Source organism: Thunnus albacares, chromosome 4 (genome assembly GCF_914725855.1).
Source record: "Thunnus albacares chromosome 4, fThuAlb1.1, whole genome shotgun sequence".
In the NCBI taxonomy this organism is placed as follows: Eukaryota; Metazoa; Chordata; class Actinopteri; order Scombriformes; family Scombridae; genus Thunnus; species Thunnus albacares.
The window spans coordinates 26,409,768-26,425,639 of NC_058109.1; the positions used below are offsets into that span (position 1 = coordinate 26,409,768).

A 15,872-nucleotide genomic window follows, 5' to 3' on the forward strand; every position below is an offset into this window, starting at 1 on the left:
ACAATCTAAAAGCACATGTCTGTAGTGTCATGGAGTATCATTAACTCAGGTTGTTGCTCCCTCCACCATGTGTCAGCCTCAGCATCACTCACCTCTCACACTCTTCCTTCCAGCCTCAAGAACATGGTCCTTGCACCAACTCATTTATTTGACTAGTGATCTATAGTGACAAGCATGTTTAGCTGAACCAATGTAACAACGCATTCAACTTGGCTTTTCTTCACTTAAGAGAGAAAAGAGATAAAGAAATAAAATGGAGGAGTCTCCTTTTACTGCCATGGGTCTCGGGTCTGTATGTCAAAAGGCCTATGTCCAACACCCTAGTGGATCAGGTTGACTGCATTTTGGATCGAGTCTGTTATGTTTAGGTCTATTCAGCTCGGGTCTCTCTTTTTTGAAAATTAATTTCTGCACGTTGGGTTCGGGTAGGTTTTCCACGGGTCCTTTTCAGGTCAGGTCCAACATTTTGGACCCATGAAGACCTACTTCCAGGCCAGTGAGCTTGTTTGATAAATAACATGCATGCCTCCAGGCACAAAGTACATTTGAAAGGTGCAAAAGCCTTAATATATCTGTCTCTTTGCATCAGTTTTTCAGTCAACAGTCAGTACAGAATGGGGATTTCTTATCGGCATTTAACCTTCTAACTCAACACAAAGTTGACTGATACTTAAACTGTCTAAACCAGCCAGAAATAATTATTTCACATCAGTGCTGAGATCCTGTGTGGCCAAAGTAGATAACACTACATTCATGTGAGAGAGAGAAAGGAGAGAGTGAGTTAATAGGTTTTTGTTTTTTTCTGCTACCTTGTGCACTTGAGTAGTCCAATATAATCAATACCTTTTCTTTGTTATATGTGTTTTATATTATCCAGGAATGTCATTATTGCATTCATTTAGGAAGCTTGATCAGTGTTGAGTGGTAAAACATTATTCAGTCAATAAACATTTGATAAAAGTACTAAAAAAGAATTATTTGACTTTCAGTTATATTAGTTATACTATTAATATAACAATTATGACCCCTTCTGGATATCAAACCCAAGGTAAATAACTCATCAATTAGACTTTAATATCACGTAATGATTTATTTTCATCATAATTCATTCTCATTCAGTCCGCTGGCGGGAATGTGCACTGAACTACTGTAGCTTGGATGAGGAATTGCAGAAAAGTTGTCTTTCTCCAGGTGGGAGTATCTCCAGCTCTTTGATTTTATCGAGCAATGGGAAGAACATAAATCTCCTGCAACACTTACTTAAAGCAGAGAAAATGTCATCGACAGTTTTCGAGGTGTAACAGAAAAGTAACACATGGCAGAGTTGTAACATTGTCACATACAGTATGTGACATATATATAGTCACTGTCCATACAACTGTATTATATACTGTGCTTAATAGGATTATACCTGTACTTGTATCACAAAGCTCTGTGCTATTAACCTTTCCTCTCTATGTTTCCTTTAATAAGGGCAAAGTGGGCGTCCCTCAGCAAAGACAAGCCAGTGTTCCAGCATTTTCAGCCATTGTGATTTTAATTAGAGGAATTTGGCCGCAGTCGACATCATCAGATCCTCTCATTTGTAATCTGAGTGAGTTGGCTGCGGCTGACGAGCTGACGTCCAAGACTCAATCGGACTCTTTAACCCCTCTGAGTAGACAGAGTCTGTTCGACTCACCAGCTCAGACAAACGCAATACTGCAGGAACTATGTTGCAAAGTGCATGAAACCAGAGAGACGTGACAAAACACTGTAGTGGTGTAAACAGTGGACATACATACATACAGTATTTTTGACTCCAGGTAGCCTCACATTTCATCCAAATCTCTTGATATTTTGTGAATTAAATACAGTGTCCTCATACGCAGGAGTGCCATATGGACAAAAAGTGTCAGAGATACATTTTCTACAATTAAAAGATTATATAGAGGAGACAGGGCTCAGCCTATCGAGACTGTGTTATAAAGTTTATTCACAGTCAATCAACAGATCACTCAGGAACTGTTCCAGTTCCACTGGGTTTGAACTAAAGATAGAATGACTGGATTTGCTATGTACTCTGTAACAGTCATACATCCAGTCTGTTCCAGCACTGCACATGGCAGGGGGTCAGTCAGTGCCACAGGGGGGCCGCAGCGCTCTGTGCCTGGGCGTGCCATCTGAGGCGAGTGGCAGGCTTTCACCACGTGGACCACCTCTACTTTATTAGATTAGACTCTGGCCCTCCTCGGGTTTGTAATTGCATTTGCCTGATGCTGTGTATTTAAGAATAGAACGGTCTTGGTCCCTGTGGCCCTCCCCTACCTGATTTCCCAGCTGCCTCCAGGGGGAGCGGACCAGCACCAGCCCCGGGATAAGAAGTCGTCATGACAACCAGGAGGCAACTGGTGAGGGGAAAATGGAAAGACTTACTGTACTCTTCTGTCTCTCTCTGTGACTTTGCACTTTCTTTCCTGGCAGAATCCTTCTATGTTATTTACTGTTTCTTAACGTCTGTGAGGCAATTCACTTTGGTTCATTTCTTCGCATACCTTGTTTTTGTTCTGAGGGGAACAAAAAAAACTGCAAATGTTTCTTTGTGCTGGGAGGGGGAAATAAAGTCCTGTCGAATGGGGACTCATATTTCATCCTGTCCATAATTTATGGAGAGACTAGGTTTAGGAAGGGACATTGTACTAACATGGGGGGATGCTTGTCATAAGCATCCCCATATAAGCAACTGGAGGTGGTACAAATCGATGGTGACACATGTTTCTGTGAGTTACACAATGCCATTTTCCCATCTTAAGCATTTGCAGATAAGCTCCCATTAAGTGTCATTATGTGTCAGTGATACGTTGTGGCAATGTTTAGTGGTTTGTCAAAGTCTGTTTGAGGAGACTCAACTGGGCTTGTTAGGGTTTCCTGCGAGCATGCTAACAAACGCAGCCATTGTGACTTAGCAGATCTTGAAAAAACCCTACTGTACAGGGTCGGAACTTGACCTCCTCCAGTCTGCTCTGCTTTAGTGAGACAGCATGCTTTATATGGTACGGGACAGTGACATTCTTTTGAACTGGGAGTTGCACCAGCCGGGGGTAGTATATCATAAAGCACAACCTGTCTGCTAATCACAAATTACAGCCAGCCTCTTCTCTAGCCCTGATCCAGCTCTCTCCACAGGGAAGCCAGGGCCAAGGAGAAGAATACTAGCTCCTGCCAAGTCCCCACCACTCCCCACTACAAGGTGCTTATAAATCGGCATCCTCGCAGATAGGTCAAGGTTTTGATTTGGTCGTGACCTTAGTTCATAAATCTGAATGATGTAGGGGCCTTGGTTAAAAGGCTGCTGGATCAACTCTCAGATGGGACACCCCTCCCTCGCTTTCTGTCTCTTTCTCTCCTTCTCTTGCTCTCTCTCCCCTTCCATCTCTCCCAACCTCACGTCCCTTTTTCAGTCCCTGCTGCAGTCTCCAGTCCCTGGAGCTTCTATAACAGGCAGAGAGAGAAAGAGAGAGAGAGAGAGAGATGGCGAGGGGGTGAAACAGGCAATCAATAAATCAATATGTTTTGCGCCACTAAGCTGGGGTAAGCTCACTCTCTCAAAGCTGCGCGTGCATGTACGCACACACACATATACAGTCACTTACCATCCTGGCAAATTTCTCTCAACACACACACACACAAACAAACAAATGAAGGCCCAGGACAGAGTGTCCCTTGCCAAAAGACATTTTGTTGTTTTAGGGACTTTCTTTTTTTCTCATTCTATTTCCTGTTTTGGATCATTAAGCCATTGATTTTTGTTTCAACGGGTAAGTGGTGGTGGGGACCCCCTGGGAGCCAGCTGAAAACCTCAACAGAGTGGCCCCAGCAGGAGTTTCTCTAGTTGTGACAGGCTGCTCCCAAGGGCCAGTGGGCCCTCTTAACTCTGCAGGGGAGAAACTATCGCCTGAAATCAGTCATTCTGCCTCAGCATCCCCAGGCACTTCTCTATAAGAGTATTCACTTGGATATCTATAGATTTCTTTTTGCTAAATGTCTTTGCAACCACAGGAAATACAAACTTGTGCATTTAGTTATAGATTTGGATTCTGGTCCTCACAGAAATTCTTGGAAGTGTACAAATGGTCAGTTCTTTTCATGGATTTTAAAAGATGTAAAAAGTTGGCTGGAGCATCTGCTATCCTATCACCATGTCGAATATTTTTAGGTCCATGGGGGTGGAGAGGGTAGAGGAGAGAGCAGGAGAGATACAGTGAGATACAGTAGCAACCCTTGCAGACCAAGATTCAGTTGGCCAACGGCCAACAAGATATTACAGTCAGATATATAGTAACACAGATGGATGCACTCAGCCTAAAGAGGCCAGCGCTGTCATGAGAATGACATAATACCTATCCTGACAGGTAATGAAAATAAAGGCTGCTCTACTGCAGAGTTGCATAAGCGCTTCAACTTTAGCTCATACAACGTAAAACATTACCCCTGGCATATGGGATATCCCAAGGGAAGTTTTCAGAGAGGTTGGATGTTAAAGGTGGAGGTCTGACAATTGGAAGTGGTCCCTGATTGTGTTGTAGATGTAACTCTTTATTTCAGTGCTCACACCTGAGGCATGCAATGGGTTGTAATGTGTGTCTCCTTGATATAGAGATATTATTCTACATTTCATTAAAATGCATCTCAGTGACACAAACTGAATCGATCTGCTCTCTCCCTGCAGGACAATGCAGGAATACATATTCAGCCTGATATATTTCTTTCACAAAGTGCAAAATTACTCAAACATGTAGAAAGTTGTAATGATGCATGCACTTTTTATTAATTCCAAAATTGTCTTATGTCTCATATAGCAAGCAATTATTGTTCATATCAGTGGTGGAAGCTACTGACAATCTAGATCTTTTTAACCACAAAGCACTAATACAAAATATTTGACAGACCCCAAAAAATTCAAAACACCTCACTTTCAATGACGTTACTATATAATATGTAGTTGTATTAGAATTTGAAACCATGCTGGATTTACACTGTTGCATCATTACGGCCAAATGCATCTCTGAAGTGGTTTGGTATATTGGATTACCTGCTCCAGTGCATCTTGGGTGCATTTACACACACACTTTTATGTGGTTAAGCTCAGTCTGGAAAACAGTTAATTTGAATCATTTAGTGCCAGATGTAAAGAGAGTCTGCTTCACAAGATGAGATAAATATGAAAAACTTCTGTTTTGGCACCATTCCGGCACAATAGGGCTACATCAAAGCATAGGACTAAAATTAATACCAAGGGAGCATTGCATGTGAGCAGAAGCTCCTCTGCTCAAAACAAAAAAAACCTGTGATGCCGCACAGTGGGGGAATGGTTAAATTAACTCACTGATGAGAAACCATGTGGTACATGGACATTTTAAAGCTTCCTGGTTACATGTCCACTCATACTGGCCTCAAAGACCAAAAACAGTTTGACCCATTGGCTTGACAGCATACAAAATGGTAAATGGTAAATAGATTGCACTTATAAAGGACCTTTCTAGTCTTCTGACCACTTAAAGTGCTTTTACACTACAAGCCACATTCACCCATTCACACACACATTCATAGACTGATGGCATGGGCTGCCATGCAAGGCATCAGATCAGATTAGAAGGATCTAATCATTTACAGACATATTCACAATTTGAGAGCAATTTTGGGTTCAGTATAATGCCCAAGGACACTACAACATGCGGAGTGGAGGTGCCAGGAATTGCACTGTCGATCTTCCGATTAGTGGATAACCCGCTCTACCTCTTGAGCCACAGCCACCCCAAAGCAAAAGTAAGAAAACAGATAATATCAAAATAGACCAGAACATGGCCAAAAGGAATCTAAATAATTTCCTGTATAAGGTTACCCTGTCACCTTCCTCACTGCTCCTTTCCACTTCTTTATTCTGGTCTTTCTGGGCTCCCATTGGTTGAAAGGATAGGCAGCTGGAGATACTTCAATTTGAAGGAACTTTTCCTCCATTAATAATGAAATTTTATTTTATTCAGTATTCGTTCAACGTATTATACTATTCTGTGCCCGAATACAAATATGTTATTCAGCAAAGTGGGTTTTTTACAAATATTTATTTTGTACAGATATTTTTCAAATTATTTGTTTTCGGGAAGAAAAAAAAAACATGTCAAATACCAGCATGCAGATCGGTTACATCGCTATCTCAGTCTCTCTCCTGTGCTCCACTGTTATGTCTGTCAGCTACATGACGCACATTTCCTTATTTGGACATCGCTCCCGGAGTTGGGGGTGTTCCCCAGAGATAAAGCTGAGCTACTGACACAGTTAGGTTGTAAAAAATAGGCAATAAATGAAAAGCGCAAAGCAAGAATCGCCTTTGAAGTTCTTCCCTACATGTTACACAATGCGCTGTCTCTGTGTTATGGGTGTATAAATAGGTAAAGGTCTGTCTACAATGAGGCAGTGAGTAAAGTTTTAGCTCAGTAGTCAGCGCAGTTGTCTGTGATCTGGGAGACTCCAGTTCAAGACCCGGTGTGGGGACCTCTTTCATAAGGTAGTTTATTCAACACTTATTGTAACACTTTAATTTTCTAAAATTAAAAGCGTAATAAAAACAAAAACAGGATTTTTAAGCCTCTCTCTGTTTTATTTGAATGTAAATATAAATACAAATACAAATAATTTTGCTGCCTCAACAAATATAGATACAAATAGGCCCTCTGCACATCCCTGCTATATATATATAAACATAAATTGACACTGTTCTATATTAAAAGTTTACATTTTTTGGACGGGATGCAGTGATGTAACTGCCATTTATGAATATCTGTACAGATCTATATATAGTAGAAAAAACGATAAATCTGCGCAGCTGCAGATCATGTTTTTTTAATATAAAAAGAATGTTCAGTGTTTTCAGTCAGGAATCACTCAATCTAACATTACAGGCAGAATTGTGACCAGGCATAATGTTTGGAAGTATTTCAACAAAGTAAATGAAATGAATGTGCAGTGCAAGCTATGTAACATTACACTTGCATACCCACATTTTTGCTTGGGTGTTCATTTCAGACCCTATTCTTACGTTAGATTTTTTTTTTTGTGAGTACTCAAGTACTTTATACTAATTAAATGCAAGTACTCAAATACTGAAATTATTTAAAATGCCCATCCCTACTTAAAACCCTCTCACACACTTAGTTTCTCAAGTCTGCTCCTCTTAATTTTAGCTAAACCTTCAGTTTTTGCAGGAGGAAAGACACAAAGGGGCTGGCACTTGACACAGAAATAAATGAAGAGAGACAAAAAGACAAAGATATGCGATCTATCTACATTCTATTAGAGTTCAAATGTATTTTTCTTTCAATTTTTCTTCATCTTTCTTCTTTTGGCTTTTTTTTTTCAAATGGCATTGCAGAGGTAGCAAGCTTTTGACATTATCACAGACCACTGAATAGCTAAAGCCATCAGTGTGAATATAAGAATGAATGAGAGTAATAAAAGACAAAGATGAGAGATAGATTGACATTTTAGCTGTTGCGTCCTTGACTAAGAGGACACACTTTTCCTTTCTGTTTTGTTGTTGACATGGTGTGTGAGCGTAGGCAGGCTGGTATGTGCAAATATCAATGCTCGCATGTGTGCGTGTATACTGTACTCAATCACGTGCATGTGCATATTTTTGACTCTTAAGTGTGTGGGAGTGAGAGAACATTCACATCGCCCACCTGGGCTCTAGCTGGGAGCCAATAGAGCTTTCTTACTGAAAAACTCCCTGTTGTTTCTTTGGCGGAGCCTAACAGGCAGATTTGACTGTATCACTTCCTTCTTACTCCTCCTCCTCTTCCACTCTTACTCCTCTCCTCTCCCTCAATCTGCTGTGTTCCTCAGTTCCCGCCACTCATCTCTTTCTCTCGTCTTCCTCCCTGCCTGCCTTTTTTATATTTAATCAGCCAGGGAGTGTGGAATTAGTGATTATTTGATGGAAATATGCAAGCAAGAGTGTGTGCATGTGTGCGCAAGTGTGTGTGTGTGGAGGAGAGAAGTGTTCATCTCTCATCTATCTGTCTAGATCTCCTCATACCCTCCTGTAATTTCAGGGTAAAGCAGAGTTTGGAGAGAGTAGAGGGGTATAGAGGTTATGTTTTGCATAATAGCCCTTGCAGGGTTTTAGTTGGCCATTACAGACATGCTTGACACCTCTGTGCTACTTCCCTCTCACTCTCTCTTTCTTTATGTTTGCATCACTCTCACTCTTCCGTAATGTCCCTCATGCCTCTCTGTTTCCACTCAAACCCCACACTAAGACTATGATCAGAACAACATTAGCTTTTCATGAAAAAATGCAGCCTCCTCATTCATCTGAATGGGACCGCTGTGCCAACACAGAGGCCTCTGGTCAAAAAAAACGATGGGTTGTACGGCAGAAAAGTGGAACCTGGTTCACTTTTGCTGGAATACAATGTGACTTCATCCAGCAAAGCACCTGCATCTAAATTCCTCGTAGATTACTTATATATATAGTATATATATGCATTTCATGTTACTAAATAATCTACCAGGAATGTAGATGCAAGTGCTTTGCTGAATGACGTCACGTTGTGTTTGTATACTGAACAAGCATTAAATAGTGATTTGATCGTGGCTCACAAATACTACCTTTGAAGACACTGCTGCACTAAGGCATCGCATGATCACAGGGTCATCTGGCAAAAAAAAGGTAAATGACAACATTGAGATTTTATTTAGATTAATTTGAGTAACAGCATCTTGTCTTCCAAACTTTACTGCTACACAGCCCCAGGTTGCATCTAAGCCGGCCATACATTATCATTTTCCAAGAGCTCAGTTTTCCCCGACCACACTAAAAGGCAAGACCGCCATTTTCAAATTTATCCACCATGGAGACTGTTTTGACAATGGTCACTTTTAGGTTTAAAAACTGGCTTAAAGAAATATTCCAGTTTATTTCAACTGGATGCATTTCACATAAATGTGGCTATTCTGACTCTATGAGTCGTACTAACTTTGCACCCTCCATTTTAGCTCCATTATAGAGATTCAGCGAAACGAGGACTTGCACAAATCAAAGTATATCAAGGCAGAGAAAAAGAATGTTAGCAAGCTTGTTGAAGATGTACTTTCATTTGTTTTTACTGTAGCTCTGTAACTTCTTTTTTTTATATACATTTAAATCTGTCTTTTTCATTAACGTGGCTCACTGCTTTTTTCTAATACAACCTATTTTGAGCGGCCTATTGTGACCTATTGTGACTGACAGCTCATTACAACACCATCTCCTCACCTCCTAACCTCATGAAACAAGAGTGTGTTTATATGTGCGTGTGTGTGTATATGTGTGTGTGAAAGCATGTGGGCTCCTCACTGAGTGCATTTATAGTGTGTTTGCCCATGCTGCTATTTGTGTCTATATTTACATTTGCATATGCTGTAAGGTATCTTTCATATTCACAGGCCTTTCAAGTCAGCTCTCACTCTCTTCTTCTTCTCATACGCACACACGCACTCGCACACACAGTCCAGCGATATGCAGCTCATGAATACTCCCGCAGCAATTATGGGAAACCCACTCATCGTCTCTGTACCGCAGCGAAGGCTGAAGAAGAGGACAAAAGTTGTGGGGGGATAAAAGTGAAAGCAGTCTGCCCCGGTTCAGAATATGACAGCTTTTGAACTTGTTTTTCTTTTTTTTTTTTTCTTCATTAGATAAGTGAAAAGCAAAAACCCAGTGATGGCACGCCAGTACCAGCCATGATTTATGTTCACCTCTGGAAAGAGAAAAGTAGAATTTATGGCTTTCTCGTCTGGTCTAATCTTCACTATATGCTGCAAAGCCCAGGCAATGCAGTAAGCTTAGAGGGAGAGGGCGAGAGAGGCTGAAAATTGTCCTCTACACTTTCTCTAGTTAGCTTTTTCTTTTTTCTTTCTCTTCCTCTCACTTACTAACCAACTCTATCACATTTTGTCCTTGTCGTTTTTTTTTTTTGTTTTTTTTTCCTCCCCTGCAAGCTTACATACACAGTAGCACACATACATACACACGCACACTTACGTACACAAACTGAACACTTATAATCACACACATGCAGGTGCACTATGCACACCGACGCACGCTCGCACAGAAACTGAGAGCTGATCAGCCCCTCAGCGACACCTTCACTTCTCTCACACCAATTTTCTCACACTTTTTTGTTCTCCGTGTCTTCTCTTTCTTTCTCTCGCTGCCTCACTCTGCACCTCCGCCCTCAGCCGCCTCCACATATAGATCCTTTCTTTTTATAGTCAAAGCCATAGTCCCCATGGCAACATCAAACTTGTTGATTGCCAAGGTGCTGTACATCTAATTATGTAACTATCGCAAGAGGTTGTGTTGTTTGTGTGTGCGTTTGATTCTCACCCCAGCACTGTCCTCTATTAGCAATGCCTCTTTTTGTAATGGATCAAGCTGTGGTGTGATAATCGATCTGTGTTCAGGGCTTGGAAAGGAATTTCCAGAGTCAGCCGTGATGTTTTGTGTCAAAAGCAACAAGCTTAAACATTTGTACACTCTCAAAATGGAATATGTATATGTGTTAATGTGCATATGTGAGAAAAAGTAAATATATATTACATCTGGTTTGGATCTCGTATGCATCTGTGTGTGTGTGTCTCATTTGCACCTGTGGTGTGTGTGAGGCTGTAGTGTACGTACAAGTGCATGTCACAGGCAAGTGTGAAGTTATAACAGGTTTTGACAGGGTAAAATCATTTGGGGGTGCAGATGATGTGCTTTTTCTATCCAGTTACAGTGTGACAACAGAATTCTCAACTGTCGATTCCTATTAAAGTGTTCGTGGGAAGCGTAAACCCTGTCTACTCTCATTCTACATTGATTCTTATCCAGGTAGAGCACTGTAAAGATGGAGGGAAACGGGGGGAAAACACTGTTTTATGCATTAAGTTGCTGTGAAAAAATAGTTTTCACACGCACACTCATTTACTCCGTTCGACAACGAGTTTGTACAGAGGCAGAGGGAGGAAGAAGAACAAGGAAAAAAATAATAAGATGTGGAACAAGAATAGAAAGGAAAACAGAAAGAGCACTACATTTGCATTTTAACCTCTCATTCAAAACTGCTCGAAAAGCCGTCCCACTAGCACGAGTGTTCAGGCGGATTGCCAGTGAGAGAAGGAGAAAACAGGAGGAGATAAAGAAGAGGTGGGCTGGTGTGAAATGGATCAAACAATGGATGTGAGAAAAGCATTGCTGTTCTCAACCAACTGCAGGCAAAAGAGAAAGGAGTGGAGGAGGAGTGGAGGTGTGTGATAACTTGCAGCTTTTAAAATGTGTTTTGTAACTAGTTTTTTGACAACAGGTCTTTAGAAAGTTGGAGAAGGTATTTCCGGAGGTAGTTAGCATGCAAAAGAAATGGTCTTCAGATGGCAAACCAGGAGGAATCTGTGTGACAAAATAATCTCAACGTAAAGGTTCACTTACTATTTTTTTTTAAGCTTCCAACCACATCTTAGAGAGTATTCTGACACACATATTGTTCCCAAGGTCAAGGAGCTTCCATCCTTAAAAATGAATCTTCCTCTAATGTCTGCGTGTGCTGTGTTTACGCCTGTCTATCATTCTCCGTTTTCATGTTCTGTGTATGCTTGAGCGGCGTGTAAAAGCCATGTTGATGAAGGAATCAGCAATGATCAGAGGGTCGGACAGAGAGGCTTGCCTCCTTTTGTGATCTCTGTGTGTTTCCCTTTCATCTGCCTTTGTGGAGACGTAGTGATCTCAGTGGACACTGCTGGGACAAGCAGCACCACAGAGCGAGCAGCAGCATATAGAAGCAGGCCGAGGAAGGATGGCGACTGCGTTTTTCATTCACGCACGTTACTCTGAGAGGGATCTCAGGGTGAGGATAGGGAAAGCACCTCATAATGAATTTGCATTGCTTTGGTGATATTTGTTGGGAGGGGGGGGGGGGGGGGTAATTTAACACACTACTTCCACCGTTCAAATAAATCAGCCACCAAATGTCATTTCAGTGCAGTTATTTATTTTTTTTGCAAGAGTAAAAACTGCACCCACAATCTGAAAGGCTCGAGAAAACTGAAAGTCTGAGTGTGTGGGCATGTATTTCTGTTTTGGTCATCTTGCAGTCTTGTGTGCTACTTTTGGTATGTATGGTTTCTTTCTTATCAATGCGAATACACAAAAAAATGTGCAGAAATCTTTTAAATCTCCATCATCAAAGCCATTTCAGCAGCAAATGAGTGTGTAACAAGTCCTTATAAGATTTTGCATGCATGTTTATTGCTGGGAGTAAGTTTGCTGTGGTGCTTCATCATCTTGCAACATTTTGAACATAAGGAAATATTGATAAATGAGGGCCAATGTCTCATAATGCACACTGCAGCCACGTTGTTGTACTACCAGCCACCTCAGTGCTGCGGTGTAACAGCCAAAAAAAAGCACAGTCTGCACCAATTCATAATTCATCTGGATGTGTTTTTTTTTTTTTTTAGTGTTTATCTAGCTCCCGTCCACTCAGGCGGACTGCAATATGCCACTCAATCCTTGCCCAAACAACTGGGCCAGGCCGTCCCATTGTCAGAAAACACTCTTTTCATCCTTGATCTGACGTGAAAAAGATTGCCCAACTCTGTTTGTCTGTAAAGATGAGAGGGGGATAAAGGAAGTGAGAATGAAACAAAAGGAAAGAGATTGGGATGTTTTGCTTTATAGTCGTCTTACCCTCACACACAGACATTGATCTCTACGCAACATGTTTCACTTTAACATCAAAAGAGAGGTTTGGTGTTGGGCCATATGTCAGGATGAAGAACTACAGGGGGAAGAGAAGAGGAAAACTACTGACTGAGATGTGTAGACGTTTGTTGAGATGAAACCTGATGGGAATCCAAGTGGGATTTAACCATTCATCAACTCGGCTACAGGCTAATCTGAATGTTCTTGTCAAACAGGGCTTGGGAGTCAACATCGCATCACACAGCATTCTGGGTATTTCTGGGGCTTGTAGGCTATAGTAGCTGTTGTTTGTCAGCAAGAGACTTTTGTCTGACAATGACTGAAAAACGCAGTGGAGAGGTCACTGTTAGGGAGGCAATAAACAAGCAGTGAACAATGGCAATATTTTGAAGATTATTTTTGAAATCACAAAACTTGATGTATTATTTCAGTGCCGAATTTACAAGAAGACACAAACAATTAATAAAGGATTATAGACAGCATTTTATGGGGTATAACATGTTTGCCCTAATCAGGGTAATATTAAATTGTCAGCATTGTTGTTACTTTCTATCTGTATGACAAATAAAACCAGAGTTGTGAATTTTCTTCTCAAGAATTTCATCTAACTCATACTAAATTAAACCTAGAGGCCAAACAGGTAGAGGACTGTCTTACTCACCTTGTTTTCATCTTGAACGTTTCACTTTGTTTTTTTTTTGTTTTTGTATCAGCCTGTTTGTTAAAATGTTTCATTTGCATTTTCATGCTGTAAAATGAAACTACTTTCCTAGCTTAATCTGGTTTTGCCAGCAGTCATCACTACATATAGGACACATACTGTATAACAACAGCATAAAATAAGAAAGATTCCAAACCTAATGAACAAAAAAAAGCTACTTGCTCCACATAGTTATGACTAAGATATTCATGAGTAAAAATACTTGATGTCACACATATATTAGGAACTGCAGTCACAGAAACATATTTTTACCTGCACCTCATGTCCTATTCAGCACCACTGAATAGGACATGAGCAAGCATGCCATTAGCATTGGATAAATCTAGTTAATTCCCAACCTTGATGTTATATACAACGACTGCTTCGCTGGCTCTGTCTGCTGGGTGGTTTATTGGCAGGAAAAAACATTTGCTACCTAGATTAGCCTGTGCACTTGCAAAGAGGATCACTGACTAGGAGGTGAGGCGATGCTATTTGACTGACTGACCTGAATTTGGCTCCATGATGAACACATCTTGCGCCATGGGAAAAATAACTTTTCTCCTCGCACAAGCTGATTCCAGCTCCATTAGTCACATTATGGCACTTCTCTCTGCAATCTGCAGTGGTGATAGTGGTGGAAGGGTGTGAGCTGCCCTTTTGCAAAAGATGCTGTAAAAAAAAACAAACTGCTGTGACTCAAGAGGTTGCAAAAGTAAATAAAATGAAAATGTGAGATGTTGTGTAGGCGCTTTGATGTAAATGTGGGGGGTATTCTATCAATTCTTTTAAAATACACTGTCCTCTTTGTGACCACTGGTGAAATTTATTACATAGCTGCTAAATGTTTCTAGGTTTTCCAGCTAATTTTCTCACTGAGGGGTTTTTCCTCCTCAGTACAAGGGCCCAGTTTCCCAAAAGCATCTCAGGGTTATAACCATATTTGTTCAGCTAATGTTTCCACTGGCATGTTTCCATCCCAAGATGAGTGTTATGCATGCTGAGATACTTTGGAAAGCAGGTCCAGGTCGTGTGCCAGTGCTTCATTTGACATGAAAAGGCATTTGGTTACACTTAGACCCAGTGGTATTTGCTCCTGCAGAGCATCTCAACACCGGGAACTGCTTTCTTTTCAGATACTTGCGATCATATAGAGTACTCTCAAGAATCAGTAAATATATGTAAGAACAGAGAGCACAAAAAAACATTCAACATTCAAATGGGACTGAGACCGAATGAAAGTGACCAGAATGTAAAAGAAAAAAAGCCTTCAGCTGTAGAATGTAAAATAGAGCAAGTTTTGACAATAGTAGAGGAGGAATATTATGAAGGCAGCCTTCCTTGCTTCCCTGGGAGAGTTTCATGGAGTGCTTTCTCACTGTGATAATGAAATGACCTGGCCTGCACTGCTCCACTCTCTCTCTCAAAGACACATCTGCCAGACAAGGGTGAAAATGAGAAAATCCTACCTCCTCTCCCGAGTTTCGTAAAGCATACTTTCAATATTCTTTTTCACAGACAATGATGGGAGTGTGAGTGACTGTGCACGCCTGTGTCCTTGTCAGTGTTGTGTGTTGCTGTAGCTGTGCGCGCATGCATTAGTCTGTGTGTGTGGCTCGTGTGTGGATGCTTGCACTGTCTTGAGCAACTGGTAATAGACTGTATTTGAAGCACATTTGACATAACAAGGTACTCTACAGATATTCAGCGGATAGAAATCCCATACAGTTGTCATCGTAATATTGTTTTTGTAACTTCATTTTTTGTGGTTTGCACACGGTGGAATCAATACAGTAAGCAGCAAAACTCAGATCAAGGACTCCAATTTTGTCCCATTTCAAGGTAGAATCCAATATAGCAAACTATAGTCCCACACTGTTTTCAGCTAATCTTGTGGGCCTCGCTAGACATTCAGGTCGTACTAGACTGATTCAGAAGAATGACTCACCAGTTTGGTACAGCACAGACTGCATGCAGACCATGTATTCCCTCAGCTTCTAGTTAGCAGGGAATCTATGGCAGCACTGAAGCAGAGCGCTGTCATTGAGTTACATAATCAACAGAGGAGTGTAGCAAGTGTGTGTGTGTGTGTGTGTGTGTGTGTGTGTGTGTGTGTGTGTGTGTGTGTGCGCGCGCACGCCCGTGCATTTGTGTAGCTGCAGTTCTTTTTGAGCTGTCGATCATGTGGCACACCAAGGCCACTCGAACACAAGGCTGCTGAGGTGGACTTTCAGCAACAATGGAGCTTAGCCTGTGTGTGTATGTGTATATGTGTGTGTGTGTGTGTGTGTATGTGTGTAAGTGTGTGTCCATGTGTGCACTCGCTAGTGTTTTTAAAGGCATATGCGTGGATGAATAGGCCGACGCATTTACAAGGCTGAGGAGAAAAAAAAGCACACTACATGCAAGGTA

The 15,872-nt window shown here is 41.2% G+C and overlaps 2 protein-coding genes across 3 annotated transcripts in view; one reads left to right on the forward strand and one right to left on the reverse strand.

The window, feature by feature from the left end:
• The window catches only part of celf4 (CUGBP, Elav-like family member 4), an 87,672-nt gene that overhangs the window by 48,386 nt on the left and 23,414 nt on the right, over positions 1–15,872 (forward strand). The window lies entirely within an intron of this gene.
• LOC122980418 overlaps positions 1,124–15,872 on the reverse strand; it is a 31,753-nt gene continuing 17,004 nt past the window's right edge. For both annotated transcript variants that reach the window (XM_044348404.1, XM_044348403.1), the window contains 2 exons: positions 13,969–14,132; positions 1,124–3,471 (listed from right to left, as the gene is read on the reverse strand). In XM_044348404.1, the coding sequence (XP_044204339.1) occupies positions 14,059–14,132 (74 nt within the window). In that variant the 3' untranslated portion in view covers positions 1,124–3,471; positions 13,969–14,058. The remainder of the gene's footprint in view (positions 3,472–13,968; positions 14,133–15,872) is intronic.